The sequence below is a fragment of the Nerophis ophidion genome, linkage group LG07, assembly GCF_033978795.1.
Source record: "Nerophis ophidion isolate RoL-2023_Sa linkage group LG07, RoL_Noph_v1.0, whole genome shotgun sequence".
Classification (NCBI taxonomy): domain Eukaryota; kingdom Metazoa; phylum Chordata; class Actinopteri; order Syngnathiformes; family Syngnathidae; genus Nerophis; species Nerophis ophidion.
In genome coordinates, this window is record NC_084617.1 from 44,005,454 (window position 1) to 44,032,160 (window position 26,707).

At 41.9% G+C, this 26,707-nt stretch overlaps 1 protein-coding gene across 4 annotated transcripts in view; it reads left to right on the top strand.

Moving 5' to 3' along the window:
• The window catches only part of kiaa0825 (KIAA0825 ortholog), a 523,244-nt gene that overhangs the window by 127,282 nt on the left and 369,255 nt on the right, over positions 1–26,707 (top strand). For all 4 annotated transcript variants that reach the window (XM_061906242.1, XM_061906241.1, XM_061906244.1 and 1 more), the window contains 3 exons: positions 2,979–3,169; positions 13,979–14,185; positions 14,270–14,380. In XM_061906242.1, coding sequence (XP_061762226.1) covers positions 2,979–3,169; positions 13,979–14,185; positions 14,270–14,380 — 509 coding nt within the window. The remainder of the gene's footprint in view (positions 1–2,978; positions 3,170–13,978; positions 14,186–14,269; positions 14,381–26,707) is intronic.

Here is a 26,707-nt window from a genome sequence, read left to right on the forward strand (position 1 = left end):
TCTTAGAATGTTCTGCCACGTCATTCAGATATAATATTCCGATTCTCGATCAACAATGCAATACATAATTACTTTATACAGTATGTAACAATATTCAGTATAGTATTATCATGAATAATTACATCCACTTATACTCACAATAATAAACCCAGACATTATTTTATCAAATGTAATTTGTATAGATAAATGTATATTTTCTTTAAATAGAATCCAAATGCATTGCTTTGTTTGATTTCTTCATTGGGTCGCCCCTCAAACAGAAATGCACATACTTTTAAGAAAGTTTATTTTCCACTGTGTCTGGAAAAAAACATTTGTGTTTGTTTTCAAGATTAATATTTAATATTGTATGTTTTCAAAAGATACATTCTGATACTTTTGGTTTCAACTGCAGTCTTTTATAGCCCACAAAATCCTGGAAACAAAATGCGTCGAAGTTATTCATCTTTTATTTTCAAATGTATTCAGTCTTTCCATATTGAAAAACATTAATACATACTGCATGCAATTGCATATTTTTTAAACTTTAATATGATTTAATATTGCCACTAATATTTGATCATACATTCCAAACAATTTTGTTTTGTTTAATAAAACAAAAAAAATCATGCAATTATCAACTTGACTTATGATTTCAAATCAAGTTATCCCTCAAATTGTACACTACAAAAATTACAATAGATTCTGGCTACTGAGCTGCCAGTTTTTTTGTACAGTAATATTTATGGTGTTTTTTTTAATAGCATTTCCATGTAAATGGAACCATGGTACCACTGTTTTAACAGAAAAATTCTGGCAACAAAGCTGCCATTTTTTTTTACTTAAAAAAAAATGGTGGTAGCATTTTTATACTTACAATAACTGTAGATCATATGGTAAAAAAAATAAACCAAAACTTCCAGCTTATTTGACAGAACTCTACCATAAAAAACAGTGGTACTGTTTCAGCATTTACAGTTATATACTGTAAAATTTGCTCTTTTTTTTACCGTAAAATTCACAGATATTCCTTGCAGTGTACATAAAAAAATACAACAATAAAATGCACAGGCACTTGTGTAATAATGTCATGAGGCAAATCCATTTACATTTCATTCATATTTTATTCACAGTTAGAAGCAGCCCTCTGAGAGAAGCCATAACTGCAATGTAGACCCTTAAATGAAAACGAGTTTGACACCGCTGATTTTACACCAAAGCATATCCAATACACATGTGTCTAAACCATGGGAAAGCGTGTTAACTGTAGATTAAAATTATCACAGGTCCCCTTTAACAAAATGATCTCGAGGCTCGACTGACTAATATTTGAGGTGGTACATTAACAGCACGTAAAGCAGCCCATAAAGAATGCATGTTTCCAAAATGCAAATATCGAGCAGAGAAGGAAATGTTTTCAATCAAAGTCAATCAATCAAAGTGTATTTATATAGCCCTTAATCACAAGTGTCTCAAAGGGCTGCACAAGCCACAACGACATCCTCGGCTCAGATCCGACATCAGGGCAAGAAAAAACTCAACCCCATGGGATACAATGAGAAAACTTGGAGGGGACCAAGCCCCCTGGGCGACCGGTGCAATGGACGTCGAGTGGATCTAGTTAATAGTGTGAGAGTCCTGTCCATTGTGGGGTCAGCAGGAGATCATCTTGAGTAGAAACAAGTCAGCAACGCAGAGACGTCCCCAACTGATGCACAGATGGGCGGTCCACCCCGGATCCCGACTTTGAACAGATAGCGCGTCATCTGTAATCACCTAATAACCTCTCCAGGACAGGGGGGCAGAGCAGAAAAGAGACGGCAGATCAACTGGTCTAAAAGGGGGTCTATTAAAAGGCCAGAATATACACATGCGTTTTAGGATGGAACTCAAATGCTTCAACTGAGGAAGCATCTCTAACTGTTACTGGTAGAACATACCAGAGTACTGGAGCCCAAATAGAAAATGCTGTATAGCCCGCAGACTTTTTTTGGGCTCTGGGAATCACTAATATACCGGAGTTCTTAGAATGCAGATTTATGGTCGGGACGTGTGTTACAATACAATCAGCAAGATAGGATGGAGCTATACCGTTAAGTATTTTAAACGTAAGTAATAAAACCTTAAAGTTCATCTTAAGTGCACAGGAAGCCAGTGCAGTTGAGCCAGTATAGGTATTTATATAGGTATATATGTACATAAAGGTGTATATAGTTTAGGCGTAATGTGATCAAACTTTCTTTGTTCTTGTCAAGCAGCCGCATTTTGTACTAACTGTAATCTTTTAATGCTAGACATAGGGAAGCCCGAAAATAACACGTTACTGTAGTCAAGACGAGACGGATCGAAGGCATGAATAATGATCTCAGCCTTGCTGGTGGACAAAATGGAACGAATGTTCGCACATCCAAATTAATGACCACTTCAAACCTGCCGTATAGCTGCTCTTGACTTGGGTCAAGTGCATCTGGATCTGCTATGTTGAGTCCACAAGCGCAGGATGGCAGTCTAATCCCGGACATGGAGTGCGGTCACGCTCACATCAAACACAGATCCCTAAATGACTTGCTGCAGGGAGGAGAGGGAGGGAGAAGGGGCAGGAGAAAGGAGAACAAGCAGGTACTGAGGTTGGAGATCAGTTTGGACGTGTCTGTGCGGTCCAAAAGTATATTGTTGGAACTTAAAGATGAGGAATGTCGGGTCATCACTGGTCATCGTAGAAGGTTTCTATTTCTCCACTTTCTTCTTTTCTATTTGAGCGTGTGTCAGTCAGTGTATGATGTGTTCTCCAGTGGAAACCTTTAAAGCAGACTAAAATCCCAGTGGGAAAGGAAACCAGGTGCAGAGTGCAGGTGGCATGACCACCGAGACGTTCCGCTATTGACGACCTTCTACCGCTTTCTTCTCCTTCTTTCTACTTTTCATGCCTCCTCTGCTTCTGTGACTCTCACTGATGATACATCCTCATCTCTTTTCCTGCCTTCCTCTCCCTTCCGCAGGGCGAGCGCTGTTCCTTCTCTGTGCAGATGTGGTTCTACTTCCTGTGTGGTCTCCGTAGTGACCTGTGGGCTGTGCTGCCGCCACGGTTGGCCAAAGAGCTGCTGGGCCAGGTGCTGTCCGAGACCTTGCAGGTGCTGGTGCAAAGATATGCCAGGGCCCAGCCTTCGTATCAAAGACATCGGCAGATCAGGTACTTTATATTGGAATATCATTGAAAAAAATCGTCATTGAGATATACAAAAGTCAGTTTAAAAGATATTTATAAATGATCATCAATTCAATGAATACATATGCTTGTGATTGAAGGTTTGAGTTTTAGCTTTATCTAAGACGTATTATCGCAATTTACCATGTAGAAAATGACAATGTATAGGTAAGAGCAATTTTATTGGTCAGTGCTTCAACTAAAATCTTGTAAATATATTCGAATCAAATTACATTTTACTCATATGGTACTTTTCATACGCAGGCAAGTGACAAACACAAAGTGTTGTAAAAGAAAAAAAATAGAAAAAGGGAAGAAAACACACGCACACACTCACACACATCACTATTGACAATACAGTTCAATTCAGTTCAGTTTCAGTTTATTTGGAACATGCATACGATACAATGTAACGCATCACATATTTCCAGTTGTTTCATTACAGCACGTCCGAAAAGGAGTAAGAAGAAGCAGAGCTTTTAGAATCCTACCCCTTTTCATACCAAAGCTATTTTATCCCGTTTCCTTGTTTTCTGTAATAGAACAGTGAATAAATAAATAATAAATAAATAATATACCATGATAAGTAAACAAATATTAAATACATGAATAATCTCTATTTCAAAAGAAAAAAAAAAGGTTTCAAGATGTTCATTGTAATTATTGTTCTACGTACTTTTTGAACATTTGTTGTTGAACAGTCTCTTAAACTGAATCATATTGATGCTTTGTTGGATTTATTTGGTTAATTCATTCCATAATTTAATTCCACATACTGATATGCTAAAGGTTTTAAGTGTTGTACGGGCATACAAATATTTTAAATTACATTTTCCTCAAAGGTTATAATTGTCCTCTTTTGTTGAAAATAATTGTTGTACATTCTTGGGTAGCAGGTTATAGTTTGCTTTGTACATCATTTTAAATGATTTGAGGACAAAACGTCAACTTTGAGGTGTCCATAACTCAAATTAACGCCATCTAAAATATAGTATGAAACGTATGATATAATATATGTGAAAATTAAATAGAAATATTACATAAATAAGTTAATAAAAACATAACGTTTAGAGAATAATAGTAGTAATATTAATAATTAAATATAGAAAACAACACAATAACATTATTTTAAAAAAACAAAGAGTTTAAGGTGATCAGTAAAAAGCTTGATAAAAAAGGTGTGTCTTTTGCCTTTTTTAAAATGTCAACGTTCTGTGCAGTCCTGATGCTTTCTGGCTGGTTGTTCCACAGATGGGGGCCATGGTGGCTAAATGCTCCCTCACCGTGGGTCTTTGTTATGGTATTTGGTAAAGATAAAAGGCCAGTGCCAGAGGATCTCAGAATCAGCGAGGGTTGAACAGTAAAAGCATCTGTGTTGGCCCTACGATGAGTTGGCGACTTGTCCAGGGTGTAGTCCACCTTCCGCCCGATTGTAACTGAGATAGGCGCCAGCGCCACCCGCGACCCCAAAAAGGGAATAAGCGGTAGAAAATGGATGGATGGATGAATGGTAAAAGCAGGTCAGATAGATAAGAAGGGGCACGGCCTTAAAAACTAATAATAGAACTCTAAAATTGACCCTGAATCAGAAAGGGGGACAATGCAGTGACTTTAAAACTGGTGTAATGTGCCCTCGCCCTCTAGTCCTTGTCAGCACGCATGCAGCTGAGTTTTGTGATTATTTTAGACTTCTGATATTCTTTTTGGGAAGACCAGAGAGCAGGGCATTACAATAGTCTAACGGACAGGAAATAAAAGCATGCATTAGTGAAGTGAATTATATTTATATAGCGCATTTCTCTAGTGACTCAAATCGCTTTACATAGTGAAACCCAATATCTAAGTTACATTTAAACCAGTGTGGGTGGCACTGGGAGCAGGTGGGTAAAGTGTCTTGCCCAAAGACCCAACGGCAGTGACTAGGATGGCGGAAGTGGGACTCGAACCTGGAACCCTCAAGTTACCGCCCCATTAGAACTTCTGTGTTGGACTGACAGAGACATATGAATCTTGTTTAATAGTCATCATAATATATCGATGTCTATGGGCTTCACTTACTATATAAATGAGGTCATGTCCTGTTTGGGTATTGTTATAGTTCACCTGTGTTTTCTGTTTATTTCTGTTGTCAGTGCTCCTTTCCTCCCTTAGTTAACACGTGTTGCTAGGAGCGCTGATAAAGCACACCTGCTTCTGTTTGGCATATACCTGCGACCAATCCCACTCAAGCACTTTTAATAATAATAATAATAATAATGGATTATATTTATATCGCGCTTTTCTATTGTTAGATACTCACAGCGCTCACAGAGAAGTGGGAGCCCATGATTCATTCACACCTGGTGGTGGTAAGCTACATCTGTAGCCACAGCTGCTCTGGGGTAGACTGACGGAAGCGTGGCTGCCACTTTGCGCCTACAGCCCCTCCGACCACCACCAATCATTCATTCATCATTCATTCACCAGTGTGAGCGGCACCGGGGGCAAGGGTGAAGTGTCCTGCCCAAGGACACAACGGCAGCGATTTGGATATCAATAGGTGGGAAGCGAACCTGCAACCCTCACGTATCTGACACGGCCGCTCTACCCACTACGCCATACCACCCCATGCTTTGGAGACATCTCTGCACTGCTGACCTGTTTCCGCTGAAGATGATCTCCTGCTGGCTCACTATTATGTTACAAACCCCGTTTCCATATGAGTTGGGAAATTGTGTTAGATGTAAATATAAAGAGAATACAATGATTTGCAAATCCTTTTCAACCCATATTCAGTTGAATATGCTACAAAGACAACATATTTGATGTTCAAACTGATAAACATTTATTTTTTTTGCAAATAATCATTAACTTTAGAATTTGATGCCAGCAAAACGTGACAAAGAAGAAAGAAAGCAAGAAGAAAGAAAGAAATCCTTTATTTGTCCATTCCAACATGTACAAGACACATCAGAATTGAAATTACATTTTCGGCACAGTCCCGCTAAGAGCAGACACACGTTACGGGGGGGGGGGCAAGACGAGACCGCCGACGGATCAGCCACTTACGGCGCTCCTTAAAAGATGAGAAAAGGGTGACATTAGGAGGGGGGGGAGTAAAAACATATCAGTCTAAGGCTAGACCCTCAGGAGGGGTCTAGACTGAGTCCAAGGAAAAAACCTCACATAGCATGGCACACATTAAAAATATATATATCACACCAACTTGCAACAGAGGGAGAGGTGGGTTGGAGGAGGCCCGCTGTCGCTCTATGGCACCGCTCAGCCATCCACAGCCCCAGAGGAGTTAAGCGGTGGTGAAAGCGTTGATTTCAAGGGTGGGGATTATGCGTGCGTATATGCCCAGTTAACTTGGGAGAGATGATGAATGTTTTTGTATGACTGAGATGCTGTTGACAAAAAGGAAGGTCAAAAGCGTCTATATTTGAGGAGTCTTCGGGAGATTTTCTTCAGAACAGCCTGTTCCCATGTCAAGGCCATTCAGGGAGTCCAAATCGTAGATAAAAAGTTGTTTTTCTTCGAGAAGACAAAATAGTGACTTATCTCCTCTGTTGTCTATGCTGGATTTTCTTCAATTCCAATTAATTATTCCTTTTCTGCAAACTTTTCCAAGATGAGATCCATTTTGCGATTCAACTCAGAAATTGCACCAGTCTGTGTTCCTACAGCCCGACCCAACCCTTCCATTGCGTTGAACAGCCGTTTGGCCCCTTGAGTGGCTGCCATCGTCTTCCGAATTTGTCGATACATGAGAGCAATGCCCAGCCCAATCAGCAAGTGCCCCGCGATCACAGCTCCAAATAGGTAGATGTCTTTGACATCTTCGATGGAAAGGGCTGAGAGGCACATGATCCTCCATGTATTCCAGGAGTCCCTCACGTACCCCGCAGCGATAGTTACATCAGGGCAGCCAGGCTACCCCGAACCTCTTTTTCTTGTCGAAAAGACTGTGTCAATTGCGTCAAGAGTCCAGCTGATCATATTCATATTGAAATTTGGATTAGAGGACAGCGCAAAGAAAGAGGCTTTTAAAAAAGTTCAGACAAGGACAAAAACAAAGAGAGCAAGCAGGGAAGGAGGGAAGGAGAGTGCGACCGCCCTCACTAGAGGCTAGAGTGAAAGTTGGGAAAAGTGGCAATAAATTCTGATCAAACACTTTTTTGGAATATCCCACAGGTGTGTAGGCTAATTGGGAAAAGGTGGGTGCCACGATTGGGTATAAAAGCAGCTTCCATGAAATGCTAAGTAATTCACAAACAAGGATGGGGCGAGGGTCACCAATTTGTTAGCAAATTGTCCAACAGTTTTAGAACAACATTTCTCAACGAGCTATTGCAAGGGATTTAGGGATTTTACCATTTACGGTCGATAAAATCATCAAAAGGTTCAGAGAATCTGGAGAAATCAGTGCACGTAAGCAATGATATTACGGACCGTTGATCCCTCAGGCGGTACAGCATTAAAAACCGACATCAGTGTGTAAAGGACATCACCACATGGGCTCAGGAACACTTCATAAAACCACTGTCGGTAACTACTTGCACTTACATCTGTAAGTGCAAGTTAAAACTCTACTATGCAAAGCAAAACCATTTATCAACAACACAGCTGGCTTCGCTGGGCCCGAAATCATCTAAGATAGACTGATGCAAAGTAGAAAGGTGTTCTGTGATCTGACGAGTCCACATTTCAAATTATATTTGCAAACTGTGGACGTGGTGTCCTCCAGAAAAAAGAGGAAAATAACCATCCGGATTGTTGTAGGCGTGAAGTTCAAAAGCCAGCATCTGTGATGGTATGGGGTGTATTAGTGCCCAAGGCATTGGTAACTTACACATCTGTGAAGGCACTACTAATACTGAATGGTCCATACAGGTTTTGGAGTAACATATGTTGTCAACCAAGCAACATTATCATGGACGTCCCTGCTTATTTTAGCAAAACAATGCCAAGCCACGTGTTACAACAGCGTGGTTTCGTAGTAAAAGAGTGCGGGTACTTTCCTGGCCCGCCTGCAGTCCAAACCTGTCTCCCATCAAAAATGTGTGGCGCATTATGAAGCGTAAAATACGACAGCAGAGACCCCGGACTGTTGAACGACTAAAGCAGGGGTCTCAAACATGCGGGTCAATTGCGGCCTGCGAGACATTATTATGCGGCCCGCACTTCGATATGACAGGTTAATGTTGGCGCGGCCCGCAAGTTTAATATGAAGGCCGCTTGACAGCGTCATACTTTCCAACATCCCCAATTTTTCTGGGAGACCCCTGAATTTTAGGGCACCAATTTTCTTGACACCCCTGTCGATATTTACCATATCAACGATATTGAGGGAGTGCCATAATGGCACTGCCTTTAGCGCCCCCTACATCCTGAACTGACAGCCTAGAAGTCCAGTTGTATGTTTCGTCTGGCCATGTAAGACGCACGTGTGTTATTGCAAAATATACTTGATCAACAGCTACACTCGTCACACAAAGGGTGGCCGTAAAAAAACTTTAACACTGTTACAAATATGTGCCAGACTGGGAACCCACACCAAACAAGACTGACAAACACATTTCAGCAGAACGTCCGCATCGTAACAACATAAACACAACAGAACAATTACCCAGAATTCCATGCAGTCCTAACTCTTCTGTGCTACAATATACACACCCCCGTTACCACCAACCCCCCCACCCCCCACCCTCCCTACTTGATTCGGTTGAGGTGTTGTATATTGTAGCCGGTGAGAGTCAGGGCTGCAAGGTGTCCTGGGTATTTGTTCTCTTGTGTTTAAGTTGTGTTAGGGTGCGGAAATTCTCCCAAAAAGGGTTTGTCATTCTTGTTTGGTGTGGGTTCACAGTGTGGCGCATATTTGTACCAGTGTTAAAGTTGTTTAAACGGCCACCCTCAGTGTGACCCATATGGCTGTTGAACAAGTACGTCTTGCAGCCACGTATGTTATTCTGCACAAGTCTCATACAACATGTTACAGAGCCGGCACATTGGTTGTGTGATGTAAATGCGTGTGCGATGACGAGTAGTGGAGCAGTAGTCCTCTTTTAGCGCGAACCCCTGCAAGTACTTAAAGGTATGCAAAAGGACAAGTGAGATTTATTAAAAACATTCTAACAAATAGCTGCAATTCAAAAATCATTTATAAATATGTTTATTGAATAATACTTCAATTAAATATGAATGTAAGTTCACAAACTGTGAAAAAATAATACAACAATCCAACATTCAGTGTTGACAGCTAAACTGTTTATGGACATGTTCTATGAATATTGATGTTAAAGATTTCTTTTTTTGTGAAGAAATATTCAGAATTAAGTTGATGAATCAAGATGGATCTCTATTACAATCCCCAAAGAGGGCTCTTTATGTTGATGTTTACTTCTATGTGTAGAAATCTTAATTTATAATTAAATCACTTATTTATTTTTCAACAGGTTTTTTAGTTCTTTTTATATCTTTTTTTTACAAATAATTCAGGAGAGACCACTACAAATGAGCAATATTTTGCACTGTTATACAATTCAATAAATCAGAAACTGATGACATAGTGCTGTATTTTACTTCATTATCTCTTGTTTTCAACCAAAAATGTTTTGCTCTGATGAGGGGGTACTTGAATTAAAAAAAAATTCACAGGGGGTGCATCACTGAAAAAAGGTTGAGACCCACTGTTGTAGAGGACGTTAAAGGCAGTGCAGTCACGGCAGCCCTTAATAATGTCGGCCGTGTTAAAATTGGGACAAATTCGGGAGAATGGTTGCACCAGTAGATTGTCGGGAGGTGCTCTGAAATTCAGGAGTCTCCCGTAAAAATGGTGAGGGTTGGCAAGTATGTTGCTATGGCGGGAAAGCCATTCATAGAAGGTGAATTCATTAAAAAGTGCATGTTAGATTTTTTAAGAAATCTTTTCTTGCGGCCCAGCCTCACCCACTTTCTGCATCCAGTGGCCCCCAGGTAAAATGAGTTTGAGACCCCGGACTAAAGCTTTACATAAAACAAGAATGGGAAATAATTCCACTTTCAAAGCTTCAACAATTAGTTACCTCAGTTCCCAAAAGTTTATTGAGTGTTGTTAAAAGAAAAGGTGATGTAACACAGTGGTGAACATGCCCTTTCCCAACTACTTTGGCACATGTTGCAGCCTTGAAATTCAAAGTTAATTATTATTTGCAAAAAAAAAATAAAGTTTATGTGTTTGAACATCAAATATCTTGTCTTTGTAGTGCATTCAACTGAATATGGGTTGAAAAGGATTTGCAAATCATTGTATTCCGTATTCGCTGTGCCCCCGACTCCTGAAGACCTGTGCTGCAGAACTGGGTGAACCACTTCAAAGGATCTTCAACCTCAGCCTGCAGCTGGGAAGAGTGCCCACCCTCTGGAAGACGTCATGCATCGTTCCAGTTCCCAAAAAGAACTGCCCCGGTGAGCTGAACGACTACAGACCAGTGGCGCTCACCTCTTATCTAATGAAGACATTGGAGCGGCTCTTTCACATTCTCCTCAGACCACAGGTGCAACATGCCCAGGACAGCCTGCAGTTTGCGTACCAGACAGGCGTTGGTGTGGAGGATGCTATCCTTTACCTGCTGCATCGAGCCCACTCACATCTGGATAAGGGAAATGGCACTGTGAGGATCCTGTTTCTGGACTTCTCGAGTGCCTTTAATACGATCCAGCCCCGCCTCCTTTAGGACAAGCTCTACAAAATGCGAGTGGACCCCTGCCTGGTTACCTGGATTTCGAAATACCTCACCGACAGGCCACAGTACGTCAGACTGAAGGACATCACGTCTGACACTGTGATCAGCAGCACCGGAGCACCGCAGGGAACGGTGCTGGCCCCTCTTCTCTTCACCCTGAACACCGCTGACTTCTGCTACAACTCAGAGCTGTGTCATATCCAGAAGTACGCGGATGACACAGTCATCGTCGGGTGCATCAGGGACGGCAGAGAGGTGGAGTTTCGGAACCTGGTGAGGGATTTTGTTGTCTGGTGCCACACGAACCTCTTGCAGCTCAATCCGTCAAAGACCAAGGAGCTGGTCATTGACTTTGGGAGGTCGAGTCCACGGTCACAACCTATTGTGATTGAGGGAGTTGAGGTACAGACCGTGGACTCATTCAAGTACCTCGGGGTTTGGGTGGACAATAAGCTGGACTGGACTGTTAACACGGACCACCAGTACAAGAAAGGACAGAGCAGGCTGTACTTCCTCAGGAGACTGCACTCCTTCAACATTTGTAAAAAACTCCTGTGGATGTACTACCAGTCTGTGGTTGCCAGTGTTCTGTTCTACATGGTAGTGTGCTGGAAGGGCAGAACATCTAAGAAGGACAGCTCCAGACTTGAGAAACTGATCAGGCGGGCCGGTTCTACAATCTGAATGAAACTGGACTCACTGGTGACGGTGGCAGAGAAGAGGATTGTTGACAAACTATTGAGCATCCTGGATGATGCCAATCACCCTCTGCATAGCGTTATCAGTAGCCAGAATAGCCTGTTCAGTGGTAGACTGCTTCATCCCAAGTGCAGGACTAATAGACTCAAAAACTCCTTTGTCCCACACGCCATTAGACTGTACAACTCCTCTCTGGGGCGGGGTGCGGGGGGTACTAGGATGACAGGGGATGCAAAACAATAACAGTGCAATACATTTCATAACATGGTCACTACTGCCTACGTTGGATTCCTTTTGTCGTCTTGTCAGGCACATTTGCCAATTTTACGCTGACTCGAGCAGGCACTACCACAGGGGTCACCAACCTTTTTGAAACCAAGAGCTACTTCTTGGGTACTGATTAATGCAAAGGGCTACCAGTTTGATACACACTTAAATAAATTGCCAGAAATAGCCAATTTGCTCAATTTACCTTTAACTCTGTGTTATTATTAATACTTAATGATATTTATCTTTGTGGAAACACTGATCACCTTAATGATTTCTCACAATAAATATATTGGAATCAAATTTAAAATATACACGGCGGGGACGGCGTGGCGCAGTGGTGGGGTGGGAGAGTGGCCGTGCGCAACCCACCTAGTACCAACCTCGTCACGTCCGTTGTGTGCTGAGCAAGACACTTCACCCTTGCTCCTGATGGGTGCTGGTTGGCGCCTTGCATGGCAGCTCCCTCCATCAGTGTGTGAATGTGTGTGATTGGGTAAATGTGGAAGAAGTGTCAAAGCGCTTTGAGTACCTTGAAGGTAGAAAAGCGCTATACAAGTACAACCCATTTATTTTATTTATTATTTACTTTGTCTTGTTATATTCTTATTTTACTGTTATATTTTTATTCCCATTTTTGCTTTATATTTTTTATTCTTACTGTAATATTTCTCTATTTTGTTTCCATTTAAACCCCCATTATTTACTTTTAACTTTATTTTTTAATTTTTATTTATTTATAATTTTTTGTTTTTTTTAAATTGATCTCAACTCTGTACACTGCTGCTGGAATTTTAATTTTCCTGAAGGAACTCTCCTGAAGGAATCAATAAAGTACTATCCATCTATCTAGCTATCTATATTTACATCTAACACAATTTCCCAACTCATATTGAAACGGGGTTTGTAGATCCACTATGGACTGGACTCTCACAATATTATGCTGGATCCACTCGACGTCTATTGCACCGGTCGCCCAGGGGCTGGGGTCCCACATTTGCGGTCCCCTCCAAGGTTTCTCCTTGTTATCCCATTGGGTTGAGTATTTTCTTGCCCTGATGTGGGATCTGAGCCGAAGATGTCGTTGTGACTTGTGCAGCCCTTTGAGACACTGGTGATTTAGGGCTGTACAAGTAAACATTGATTGATTGATTTATTATCTGCCAGTCTCCCCGTCCTGTCGGCACAGGACTGTTGCTAGCTTTGAGCTACTGTTAACACGCTACAGCTCACGTTTCATTGGTTAACCCTAAGCAACTGAGTAGGTTTTATGTTATGTCATGCTATGTTCCCAGTGGCATGACTCTTTTGTATTTTGCCTTCTTTGAAAATTAAAAACTCGTCTTTCCTGCCGGTTGTCTGCATGTAGGATCACGAACACCACCACCGACATAACGCATATATTGTTCATGCGTGTGTTGAAATGGTGGTTAAAAGTTCAGTGTTATCCAGCACCGAGAGCTTTAATTACTAAATGTCAAGTAACATTATTTTGACATAGCTCTTAAACAAAGTTGAAATTCCCCAATGAAATCACATGCTACTTTATTTCTTGATTGAGTTAATTGTAATCTATTGTGAATGATTTATATTCAGGTGCATTAGATGTCTACGGAAATGTGGAAATCTGCGTTTTAAAACATACATTTTTCATTCGTAAACTCCCTTCGCAGGTCAAATTGTGGGCGAGGGCCGTAGTTTGGACTCCCTGCTCTAGAGCCTGCAGATTCTTTTGGGCTCTGGGAATCACAAGTAAGACTTGATTTGAGGGACGCAGATTTCTGGATGGAACAAATGGTACAAGATAACGTGGTGCTAAACCGTTTATTATTGTGTACGGAAGAAATAAGACATTAAAACCAAATGTTCAATATGCCTGAAGCCAGTGCAGGTGGGCCAGTATATGACCAAACCTTCTTGTCCTAGTCGATTATTATCAATGGGTAACGCTGGTTTGAAATACCCATGTTTTGAGTTAAGAGCTTGCTCATGGAATGAACTGAGCTCGTAAGTCGAGTTACCATGGTATAGTAATTTTTTCAAAAGAACACACTCAGCCAAAGAGGTCACATGCATGCCACCTTCCTCATTCTGACCTGAAATTTCTTTCCTTGTGGGCAAGGTGCGACATCACAGCCGTGTTGCTTTATGTGGAGCAGCTGATGTGGAGTGTGTGTGAAAGTCCCGAGGACTTGCTCTGCCGCAGCCCGTCTTCAGCAATCGCCGTAATAGCGGGTGGGTCCGACTGGCCCGACCAGATCCACAGCCTATGTGACCAACTCCTGACAGTCCTCGTCATTGGCACAGCGCCGCTTTCCCTCTTGCACGGGTTTGTGTATTACAATTGTGCCATTGCACACAACAGAAGGGAGCTATACGGAAATTGTGCTAACAATAACTCTTCTTTTCCCAGGACATTTATGAATAAACACACAAATGAGTCCACGGTACTGGAGTCAGATTGGCCATTGGTCCGCTGGTTAAATGCTTTAGAACCTGAACTCTTCACAGAAGCAGCCATACGGTACGTACTGAATACGACATTCACAATCTGACATGCAGAATCATCACACATAAGCCGGCTTCGCATATACTCGTTCTCGGGGTGCATCTACGGTCCCCTCCGAGGTTTCTCATTGTTCCCATTGGGTTGAGTTTTTTTCTTGCCCTGATGTGGGATCTGAGCCGAGGAATTCGTTGTGGCTTTGAGACGCTTGTGATTAAGGGCTATGTGAATTTACTTTGAATGATTGATCGATTTCTGAAAACTACCGCACTGGAATTTGGTTAGCGGAACTACCTTTCCCCATAGGGACTTTTCTTATTCATGTTGACACATGGCTGGGGATGCTGGGGACCTTGGTAAGAAACATGTGTGACGCATATCAGCCTGTGACCCGTGACATTACTTTTGCGCCTCGCCCACCACTGTAAAACAACCCGCCTGAGAAAAATGAAAAGAGAAACAACACAAGCAAGAATGGAGACCTCGGAGGCTTCTGTGTTCATAATCGTCTGCTTGTAAGGAATAACAACAATGGATGGTAAAATTCAGCATCTAATACCGTCAATGGAAGTGCACACCGAATATTTAAATGTTCTGCTGCAAGCCTTCAAACCCCCGCTGAATCTCCTCTGTGGAATAGGCGACAAGGAGAGCCTTGACCTCCTCATTGGTCCATTTATCTTTGCCTGTGTCCATTTTCCCTGTTGCGATATCGTAAACAACTCTTTTAAAAAATGTCAGGTCTGTGTTGTGGCTAGGAGATGGGGTGTAGCACGTCAGTCCAACCAATCACCAAACACCTCCATATTTTAGTTCCTACGCCTCAGAGTAGGAGCTAAAACGGTTCTAAGACCTGGTTCATGTATGTCACAACGCGATTGAAAACGGCCTGGGGACTAAAAAGTTTATTGCAACTCCAAAAAGGTCCCTACAGTCTGAAAACGACTGTGGACCTTATAGCTGCAGGATTAAAAGCGGACCAATGAGGGAAAACCAACTTTTACAAACTATCGGTACTTGCTTTTTTTGCATTTAGGATATGCATAAGATACAAATTTCTAAATCAAACCATTGAGTTAATATTTATGAATTAATCTTGACTTCCTTCTTACTTCTGCCAAACGAGCCGTTTGGGATTTGCACAACCTGTAAACGTTTTTCCTACCAGTGACGCAGGCTGATGATCCATTTATGGTAGAAACCTTTGCCCAAATCCGCCATTTTATTCAGTTTTTATTTACCATTTACACAATGTGCTAACTTCACTGGTTTTGGGTTTTGTATATTGTTGGAGGCTAAAATCCGTGGTTATTGCCATTTATGTTGCTGCTCAAAAGTTGAATATACTTAGAGTAAGATATGTTTCATTACCTTGCTTGCAGAGAGCTTCTCTCTCAAACGGGGACGAAGGTTCCGTCAACCTGAGGGGGCGGTGTCAGGGGGGTTTCAATTCCGCCTCTCAAAATGTTTGTTTTAGTTGCTTGACTGCAAAATCCATGCAAAATGTTTACCAAATAACCATCATTACATGTTATGTAGACCAAAAGGAAGTGAAAAAAAAAATCATAATAGGCACCCTTTAAGGGAGTGGAAGAGGGGAAATATTACCCTTTAGATATGATGCTGTGCATGTCTGCAAAAATAAACACGAACGAACTATCATTTGTGATTCTCTTCTTGTATTCAAGCTCAATAAAGGGTTGCTTTTCTGCGTAGGTTACTGCAGCATATGTGTAGATGTATAATCAGAGTTGCAGGTTATAGGTGCTGGGGTAATGGCACAGATGCAATCCGTGCTGCTGACACTGATTTGGTTCATTCTGATGCTTTATGAGGGCTGTGCACATGAGGCATGGACCATATACTGTGTTGTGCATGGGCTTTTACACAGGCGTAACTGCCATCATACATACATGTGTGTCTAGTTACCGGTGTGACCTCCAAGGTGTAGTCAATCACTCGTCCCCTCACCCTTGACTCCCCCCTCTTCCCCTGTAATCTCCCTCACAGCCAGAGGTGATGTCAGTGCCTGCTGGTGGCACACAAATCAAACTAAGCCCCGCACTTGTGCTCCAATGGTACCGGCGAGCGGGAATTAGTTTGTTTTTATGACGTCTTTATTTCTCCGCTCCCACCTCTTTGCCTCGCATGCAATGGCGCCGGGGGGTCCACTGGTGGCCTGGAGCCAAGCCCACAACTCCTCCGTCGCCCAAGCTTTGCCTTGCAGCGGAAAATCAAAACCTTTGTACTGATTATTAAATGAAACTCGAGTAAAATCACAAAGCGCATGAATATATCTTTTTTCAAAGCCCATGTGCTCCGGTTTTATTCCTTCCTTCCCCCTAATATGTGTGTTTCTGTCAAGTTCCGCAAGCGAATCCCGCCCTGGAGTCGGCGAGATTTATCAGCGCAGTTAAAAGAGGATTTCTTGTGGATTTGCGGCTTCAGTGACATCATAAATTGCGCTGTCAGATAGAGGCATAGTTTGCCTCCGTCAAGCAGCAGGGTGCACCCCGCCGTGGTTTTCTGACTCAAACAGAATGGTTAATTTCTGGGCAGACACCCCCTGTGAAGACTCCCGCCTCCTTGGGCCTCAGACAAACTCTGTCCATGCCTTCCATTACATTTTATTGAGATGTATAATGTAACTCACACACACACTCACACACACACACACACACACACACACACACACACGCACACACACACACACATTCTTGTATTTGTTACCTTTTTCAGACCTCTGAAAAATGCCTACTTCTTCAGGACCACCCTTTCTAGATATATAAAGATTTGTTTTTACAATATGAATAATATAAACATACTATGCAAATATAAACAAGCTTATTGTGAAAAATGATTTGGAATTTCACAAGAAAAAGGTCACAATTTCACAAGAAAAACTTGGAATTTTGGCAGTTTTATAATGAAAGTCATAATTTTACTCAACGCAAGTCAAAATACTGCTAGAAAAACTGAACATTTGTGCAATATTGGAATTTTACTCAATAACTGTCACAATTTTTTTTAAAGTCTAAAATTTGGGCAATTTTATGAAAAGAGTCGTGATTTTACTCTACAAAAGTCAACAATTTTATAAGAAAACTTTAAAATGTTGGCAATATTATAATAATAATCAGAATTCTTCTCTGCAAAATTACGGAAAAAGTCATAATCTTACTCAAAAAATGTCACTGTTTTACAAGAACAACAAACAAATCGGCAATATTGTGATACAAGTCAGAATTGTATATGACAAATTTGCATTAAAATGATTTTATATAAGTAAGTAAATATTTTACGAGAAAATGTTGAACATTTTTTCCCAATTTTATAAGAAAAAAATCAACACATTTGGAGAAAAAGACTGCTTTTAGTAAAACTTTTTGGGGGGATTTTTTTGTTTGTAATTGGTTTTTAATCTTCATTATTTACATTTATAGTATGTTTCTATATACGTATTTAATTCATTTTTTTAATACATTTTGGCCAAAGGGGGCACATTTCAATTTCTTTCACACACTTGTTATTACGTATTTTGGCCAGAAGGGGAGCACTTTAAATTTTTTTAAACACTTGTTATTTCATATGTTGAGCAGAGGGGGACACACGGTCAATTCGAAAAATCCCTCTTTTTTGGGACCACCCTAATTTTATAGATTTCACCACCAGGATGCAATTGTTTTCTGTATTGGGACCATGATTTCGGTCCTAACTTGTTCACCGATCCTCATATGGAAGGTAAGTTTCCTTGTTGATGTCTCACGAAGGGCAGAAATACAAGAACACACACGCATACAAACACACACACACACACACACACACTAGCGTGGTCATACGCAAACATAGGCATATGTACGCACGCACATTTGCTCGCACCAAGGACACGGCTCATTACCCACAGCTGGCTGCAGCCTCTTGGTTATACAAAAGATGCAGGAGGGGGGTTGTGCTGTATATTCATGTATTTGGCTTTCTCCCAAATGTTAATTTGCTTTTAGCCGGCCACAATTAGAGCTAATTCCTTCCCGGTGCACATTATAAAACACAATGAGAGTGAAGACATTTGCTGAGTGGGCTGAGGGACACTGAAGGATATTGCAGAGTAAACAAAACTACAGTAAAACCTCAGGGACATTCGTCTACCTCCATTTTTTTCGGATTTCCGTGTTTTCCTCGTAGGACTTCATGGAGTCTGATCTGTTGCCACTGTGAAAAACTTTTTTAACTGCACTGGCCAGATTGTAACCGCCTACGAACTATCGTCCACTTATGTGGACATCACATGTTGGGTTGTAAAGACCACAGTACAATAAGTGGTAGAGGAAGAGTATACCACATCACATGTTGGATTCAAGATGGCTGAAAACACATCAAAATTCAGATGGTAGCTTTTTTTTTTTGACATAAACAGTCCAGAAATACAATAAAACACAAATGTTCTTTTTTCTGCCCCAAACAAGTAACCCTCAAACATTATGTATAAAATACCTAAACAAGTACAGGCTAATATTGACATTAAGCCACAAACAACTAAATGTCCCCAACACGGTGCAGCAATACACAAAAGCAGACAAAAGGCTCATCAATTATCTACCGTTCAATTACTTTTCAATCCGGTGTACATTTGAGATCAGTCTTTTTTTTAAATATTTTAAGAAAACACCCCACGCTTCCTGAAACTTCACAGAAAAAAACTTTTAATGTCAGCCTAATCTTCTCCAGTTTGAGAAAATACAAAGCATCCTTAATCCAGCGGGTGTGGCAAGTAGGCGCTGTTGCCTTCCAATTAAACACAGTGAGTCTTCTTGCCAATAAAATAGTGAATGTTACAAGATTATTGTTGGATTTGCTAAGGGTAGATGACTGAAGTTTCCACTGTCAGTAACTACAGTTGGTCGTTACATCTGCAAGTGCAAGTTAAAACTCCACTATGGAAAGCAAAAGCCATTTATCAACAACACCCAGAAACGCTGCCGGCTTCACTGGGCTCAAACTCATCTAAGATGGACTGATGCAAAGTGGAAAACTGTTCTGTCGTCTGACGAGTCCACATTTGAAATTGTTTTTTGGAAACTGTGGACGTGCTGTCCTCCGGACTAAAGTGGAAAATAACCATCCAGACTTTTATCAACGCAAAGTTCAAAAGCCAGCATCTGTGATGGTATGGGGGTGTATTAGTGCCCAAGGCATGGGTAACTTACACATCTATGAAGGCACCATTAATGCTGAAAGGTCCATACAGGTTTTGGAGCAACATATTTTGTCATCCAACCAACGTTATCATGGACGCCCCTGCTTATTTCAGCAAAACAATGCCAAGCCACGTGTTACAACAGCGTGGTTTTGTAATAAAAGAGTGTGGGTACTTTCCTGGCCCGCCTGCAGTCCATAAAAAATGTGTGGCGCAGTATGAAGCGTAAAATAGGACAACAAGACCCTGGACTGTTGAACAACTTAAGTTTTACATCAAGCAAGAATGGTAAAGAATTCCACTTTCAAAGCTTCAACAATTAGTTTCCTCAGTTCCCAAAAGTTTATTGAGTGTTGTTAAAAGAAAAGGTGATGTAACACAGTGGTGAACATGCCCTTTCCCAACTACTTTGGCCCGTTTTGCAGCCATGAAATTGTAAGTTAATTATTATTTGCAAAAAAAGAAAAAGTTTATGAGTTTGAACATCAAATATCTTGTCTTTGTACTGCAGTCAATTGAATATAGGTTGAAAAGGATTTGCAAATCATTGTATTCCATTGATATTTACATGTAACACAATTTCCCAACTCATATGGAAACGGGGTTTATACGTGATAAGGTGATTAGGACACCTTATTCTCATCATTTGGATGGGTGGCCAAATACTTTTAGCAATATAGTGTAATATATATATATATATATATAAATATATATAGTCCACGGTCACAACCTATTGTGATCGAGGGAGTTGAGGTACAGACCGTGGACTCATTCAAGTACCTCGGGGTTTGGGTGGACAATAAACTGGACTGGACTGTTAACACGGACCACCAGTACAAGAAAGGACAGAGCAGGCTGTACTTCCTCAGGAGACTGCACTCCTTCAACATTTGTAGAAAACTCCTGTGGATGTACTACCAGTCTGTGGTTGCCAGTGTTCTGTTCTACATGGTAGTGTGCTGGGAGGGCAGTACATCTAAGAAGGACAGCTCCAGACTTGAGAAACTGATCAGGCGGGCCGGTTCTACAATCTGAATGAAACTGGACTCACTGGTGACGGTGGCAGAGAAGAGGACTGTGGACAAACTAGTGAGCATCCTGGATGATGCCAGTCACCCTCTGCATAGCGTTATCAGTAGCCAGAGGAGCCTGTTCAGTGGTAGACTGCTTCATCCCAAGTGCAGGACTAATAGACTCAAGAACTCCTTTGTCCCACACGCCATTAGACTGTACAACTCCTCTCTGGGACGGGGGGCGGAGGGTATTAGGATGACAGGGGATGCAAAACATTAACAGTGCAATACGTTTTCATAACATGGTCACTACTGCCTACTTTGTCTTGTTATATTCTTATTTTACTGTTATATTGTTATTCCCATTGTTTTTATTCTTTTTGTAATATTTCTCTATTTTGTTTCCTTTTAAACCCCCATTATTTACTTTTTACTTTTTTCTTTAAATTGATCTCAACTCTGTACACTGCTGCTGGAATTTTAATTTTCCTGAAGGAACTCTCCTGAAGGAATCAATAAAGTACTATCTATCTATCTATCTAAAATGTTATGGCTGTCTTGAGTTTCCAATAATTTCTACAACTCTTATTTTTTTGTGATAGCGTGATTGGAGCACATACTTGTTGGTCACAAAACACATTCATGAAGTTTGGTTCTTTTATGAATTTATTATTGGTCTACTAAAAATTTAACCAAATCTGCTGGGTCAAAAGTATACATACAGCAATGTTAATATTTGGTTACATGTCTCTTGGCAAGTTTCACTGCAGTAAAGTGCTTTTGGCAGCCATCCACAAGCTTTTGGCAAGCTTTTGATTGAGTTTTTGACCATTCCTCTTGACACAATTGGTGCAGTTCAGCTACATGTATTGGTTTTCTGACATGGACTTGTTTCTTCAGCATTGTCCACACGTTTAAGTCACGATTTTGGGAAGGACATTCTGAAACCTTAATTCCAGCCTGATTCTCGAAGGCCAATTGCAGCCCGCGAAATGTTATTTTGCGGCCCCCACCTTAATATGAAAGTTTAATGTTTTATATGAATGGCGCTTGACAGCGTTGTGTTATTTGGGTCCAAAACTGCTCTTTCAACGTTCTAGGATGCCTACCTCGGAGTTAATGGGAAAGCGCTAAATGAGTGGAAGCAACAGAGACGTTGCCATGAAGACGAGGGTTTTCCTACGTTCCTGGCTGCATTCACACTGCGACACCTGTTCGTCATTAATAACAGTCCCCGATAACCTGGACCAATTCAACTAGGGCTGGGCGTTATGGCGTTTTTTAACATCCCAATATTTTTAGGCCATATCGCGATACACAATATACAGTGGGGCAAAAAAGTATTTAGTCAGCCACAGATTGTGCAAGTTATCCCACTTAAAATGATGACAGAGGTCTGTAATTTTCATCATAGGTATACTTCAACTGTGAGAGACAGAATGTGAAAAAAAATCCAGGAATTCACATTGTAGGAATTTTAAAGAATTTATTTGTAAATTATGGTGGAAATAAGTATTTGGTCACTTCAAACAAGGAAGATCTCTGGCTCTCACAGACCTGTAACTTCTTCTTTAAGAAGCTCTTCTGTACTCCACTCGTTACCTGTATTAATGGAACCTGTTTGAACTCGTTATCTGTATAAAAGACATCTCTCCACAAACAGTCAGACTCCAAACTCCACTATGGCCAAGACCAAAGAGCTGTCGAAGGACACCAGGAAAATAATTGTAGACCTGCACCAGACTGGGAAGAGTGAATCTACAATAGGCCAGCAGCTTGGTGTGAAAAAATCAACTGTGGGAGCAATTATCAGAAAATGGAAGACATACAAGACCACTGATAATCTCCCTCGATCTGGGGCTCCACGCAAGATCTCATCCCGTGGGGTAAAAATGATCTTGAGAACAGTGAGCAAAAATCCCAGAACCATACAGGGGGACCTGGTGAATGACCTGCAGAGAGCTGGGACCAAAGTAACAAAGGTTACCATCAGTAACACACTACGCCGACAGGGAATCAAATCCTGCAGTGCCAGACGTATCCCTCTGCTTAAGCCAGTGCACGTCCAGGCCCGTCTGAAGTTTGCCAGAGAGCACATGGGAAAATTTCATGTGGTCAGATGAAACCAAAATATAACTTTTTGGTATAAACTCAACTTGTCGTGTTTGGAGGAAGAAGAATACTGAGTTGCATCCCAAGAACACCACACCTACTGTGAAGCATGGGGGTGGAAAAATCATTCTTTGGGGCTGTTTTTCTGCTAAGGGGACAGGACGATTGATCCGTGTTAAGGAAAGAATGAATGGGGCCATGTATCGTGAGATTTTGAGCCAAAACTCCTTCTATCAGTGAAAGCTCACAAAATCTGGAATATTTTACAGTTAAATGCCGACCCTTCCATCTAGCCAGGGAGCACTCTGCTGTCCTGATCACAAACGTGTATATAGCTCCCGATGCTAACGCTAGCACGGCGCTAGCTCTGTTGCACGATACAATCAGTGCACAACAGAACAAATATCCCGACGGCATTCACATAATAGCGGGGGACTTTAATCATGTCGACCTGAAAAAAGTGCTCCCCAAACTTCACCAGCATGTGAAGTGTGCTACGAGGGGAGCTAACACACTGGACAAAGTCTATTCCAACATAAAAAAAGGATATAGAGCCAAACAACTTCCCCAATTAGACAAGTCTGACCACATATCCCTGCTCCTTTTGCCAGCTTACACACCAATAAGAAAAAGTGCTCCTATCACAACCAAAACGGTCAAAACATGGCCGGAGGGAGCCATGGAACAGCTGCAGGACTGCTTTGATACAACAGACTGGTCAGTTTTTGAAAACCCAGACTTGGAGCAGTACACAGAAGCAGTCCTGGGGTACATCAAACACTGCATAGACACTGTCACAGTGGACAAGCGCATCCGAGTCTACCCCAACAGGAAGCCCTGGATGACAAAAACAGTCCAGGGCTTACTCAAAGAGAGAGACAGTGCCTTCAAAGCGCAGGACCTGGCACTCTACAGTGCTGCCAGAGCCAATCTGAAGAGAGGCATCAGAGAGGCAAAAGCCGAACACAGGAGGAAAATGGAAGCCCACCTGCAGAGCAACAACACCAAGGAGGTATGGAAAGGAATAAAAGACATGCCCAACTTCAGACCCAGTAACCCTTCGGCTGACGGCGACGCCTCTCGAGCAGGGGAGTTAAACAGCTTATTCGCCCGATTTGAGAGAAAAACACCTGCAGCCGTCACAACACTCCCACCCAACACCCACAGCAGCTGCACCCTTATACTGGAGGAGCATGAGGTGAGACGCACGCTGAAGGCAGTGAACCCGAGGAAGGCTACGGGCCCAGATGGAGTCCCGGGTCAGGTACTAAGAGACTGTGCAGACCAGCTGGCTGGAGTATTTACGAAGATCTTCACCCAGTCCCTCTCCCAGGCCGTCATCCCATCATGCCTGAAGACCACCACAATAATCCCGGTGCCGAAGAAGAACTCTGTCAGATGTCTGAATGACTACCGTCCAGTTGCACTTACACCTATAGCTATGAAGTGCTTCGAGAAGCTGGTACGGACCCATATCACCTCAGTCCTCCCTCCCGAGCTCGACCCACACCAGTTTGCCTACAGAACCAACAGGTCCACAGAGGACGCCATCGCCACAGCCCTACACTCCTCCCTGGGTCACCTGGAGACGGGGGGGAGCTACGTGCGGCTGCTTTTTGTGGATTATAGTTCGGCATTTAACACCATTATTCCTGATAGACTGGTGTCCAAACTGTCAGACCTGGGTCTCTCGAACTCCATCTGCATGTGGATTAAGGACTTCTTATCCAACCGCCCCCAGCGGGTGCAGTTGGGTCGCCACATGTCATCAAGCCTGCACCTCAGTACCGGCTCTCCACAAGGCTGCGTGCTGAGCCCCCTTCTCTACTCCATCTACACATACGACTGCACACCTGCCCACTCCAGCAACTCCATCATCAAATTTGCGGATGACACCACCGTAGTGGGGCTCATCTCGGAGGGAGACGAGGCTGCATATCGGGATGAGGTGGAGAAGCTTTCGGATTGGTGCAAAGTCAACAACCTGGCCCTGAACACCTCCAAGACCAAGGAGCTGGTCATAGACTTCAGGAGGAAAAAAACGGACATCCTTCCCCTGATCATCAGTGGTGACTGTGTGGAGAGGGTCTCCGACTTCCGCTCCCTGGGAGTCCACCTGGCCGACGACCTATCCTGGAGCACCAACACCCCGGCTACCATCAAGAAGGCACACCAGAGACTGCACTTCCTGAGAATACTCAGGAACAACCACCTCTCACAGGAACTGCTGGTGTCCTTCTAGCGGTGCTCCATTGAGAGCATCCTGACCTACTGCATCTGCGTGTGGTTCAGCAGCTGCACGGCCGCAGAGAGAACGGCGCTCCAGAGAGTCATAAAGACCGCCCAGAAGTTAATCGGATGCCCCCTCCCCCACCTAGCTGACCTGTACAGCTCCCGCTGTCTCAGGAAAGCACAGAGCATCCTGAAAGACCCATTCCACCCCGGGCACAGCCACCTGGAACTGCTACCCTCAGGCAGACGCTACAGGGTGCTAAAAGCGAGCACCAATAGACTAAAAAATAGCTTTTACCCAAGAGCCATAGTAGCATTAAACAGGCACTGAGTGAGCACAATATGTCCATCATGTCCTCATGTGTAATGTTTAAATGTTTTTCTAATTTTTTTTCGGACTACAATGTGCAATAATGTTTTATGTATGTGTGTATATGTATTCATATGCATGCAGATATGCATCTGTGTGGATACATATACATATACATAGATACATCTGTCATCTCTATCTTATTTTTTATTTTTTTTATTTATTTATTTATTTTTATTTTTATTTTTTATTTTTATTTTTTTTTACTATTTATACTACCATATTGTATATGCACCTTAGGAGGAGCTGCTCCAATTTCGTTGTTCTTTGAACCTGTTCATTGCAATAATGACAATAAAACTCTATTCTATTCTATTCTATTCTATTCTTTGAATGGTTGACCAAATACTTATTTTCCACCATAATTAACAAATAAATTATTTAAAATTCCTACAATGTGAATTCCTGGATTTTTTTAGTTCCCATTCTGTCTCTCACAGTTGCAGTGTACCCAATGAGGAAAATTACAGACCTCTGTCATCATTTTAAGTGGGAGAACTTGCACAATCGGTGGCTAACTAAATAGTTTTTTGCCCCACTGTATATCTCGATGTTTTTCCTTAGCATTTAATTAACACTTGATACATATAATCACAGCAGTATGATGATTCTGTGTCTACATTAAAACATTCTTGTTCATACTGCATTAATATATGCTAATTTTAAACTTTCATGCAGAGAAGGAAATCACAACTAAGTCAATTGACCAAAACTGTATTTATTAAACAGTTATTAGCAGGTGACTTTCAAATGATGCTACATATTAGCAGTAATGCTACTTTTGGTAGCAACGCTTGTGCCTCACACTTGACAAATTTAAGTTGTCTATTTGACATTTTCCCGCTTGAAGCCGAACCACCGCCAGACGATGGACCCCCTGCTGTTTTTCTTGGGAATTAATTATTCCTTCATTAGCACCTTCTTTCTCTCGTATTACCACTCGCACGGCTCTGCTAGCATCACAGCTAACGTTAGCCATGCTGCTACCTCTCTGCTCCACGAGGGCGTATACGTATGTGACGTGTGATGTGACAGTATGTGACGTGTTTAAGTTTGTGCGCTTGCTGTCTGTGAGAAGGAGTGGGAAAAGCCTGTAGTGTAATGCCTGCAGCTAAAAGCGTGACAACGTATACTCAAATATCACGATATACCGTATTTCCTTGAATTGCCGCAGGGCATATAGTATGCGCCTGCCTTGAATTACTGCCGGGTCAAACTCGCTTCACAAAATAATTAGCGCATGCTTAGTATTACCGCCTGGTCAAACTCGTGACGTCACGAGTAAAACTTCCCCTGTCATCATTTTCAAAATGGAGGAGGCTGATTTCAATACCGGTAATTTGAAATCGCATAAAGGGAAGAAGATTAGGAGCTATTCAGTAGGATTTAAGTTCCAAGCTTACATAACACTCACATTTTTACTG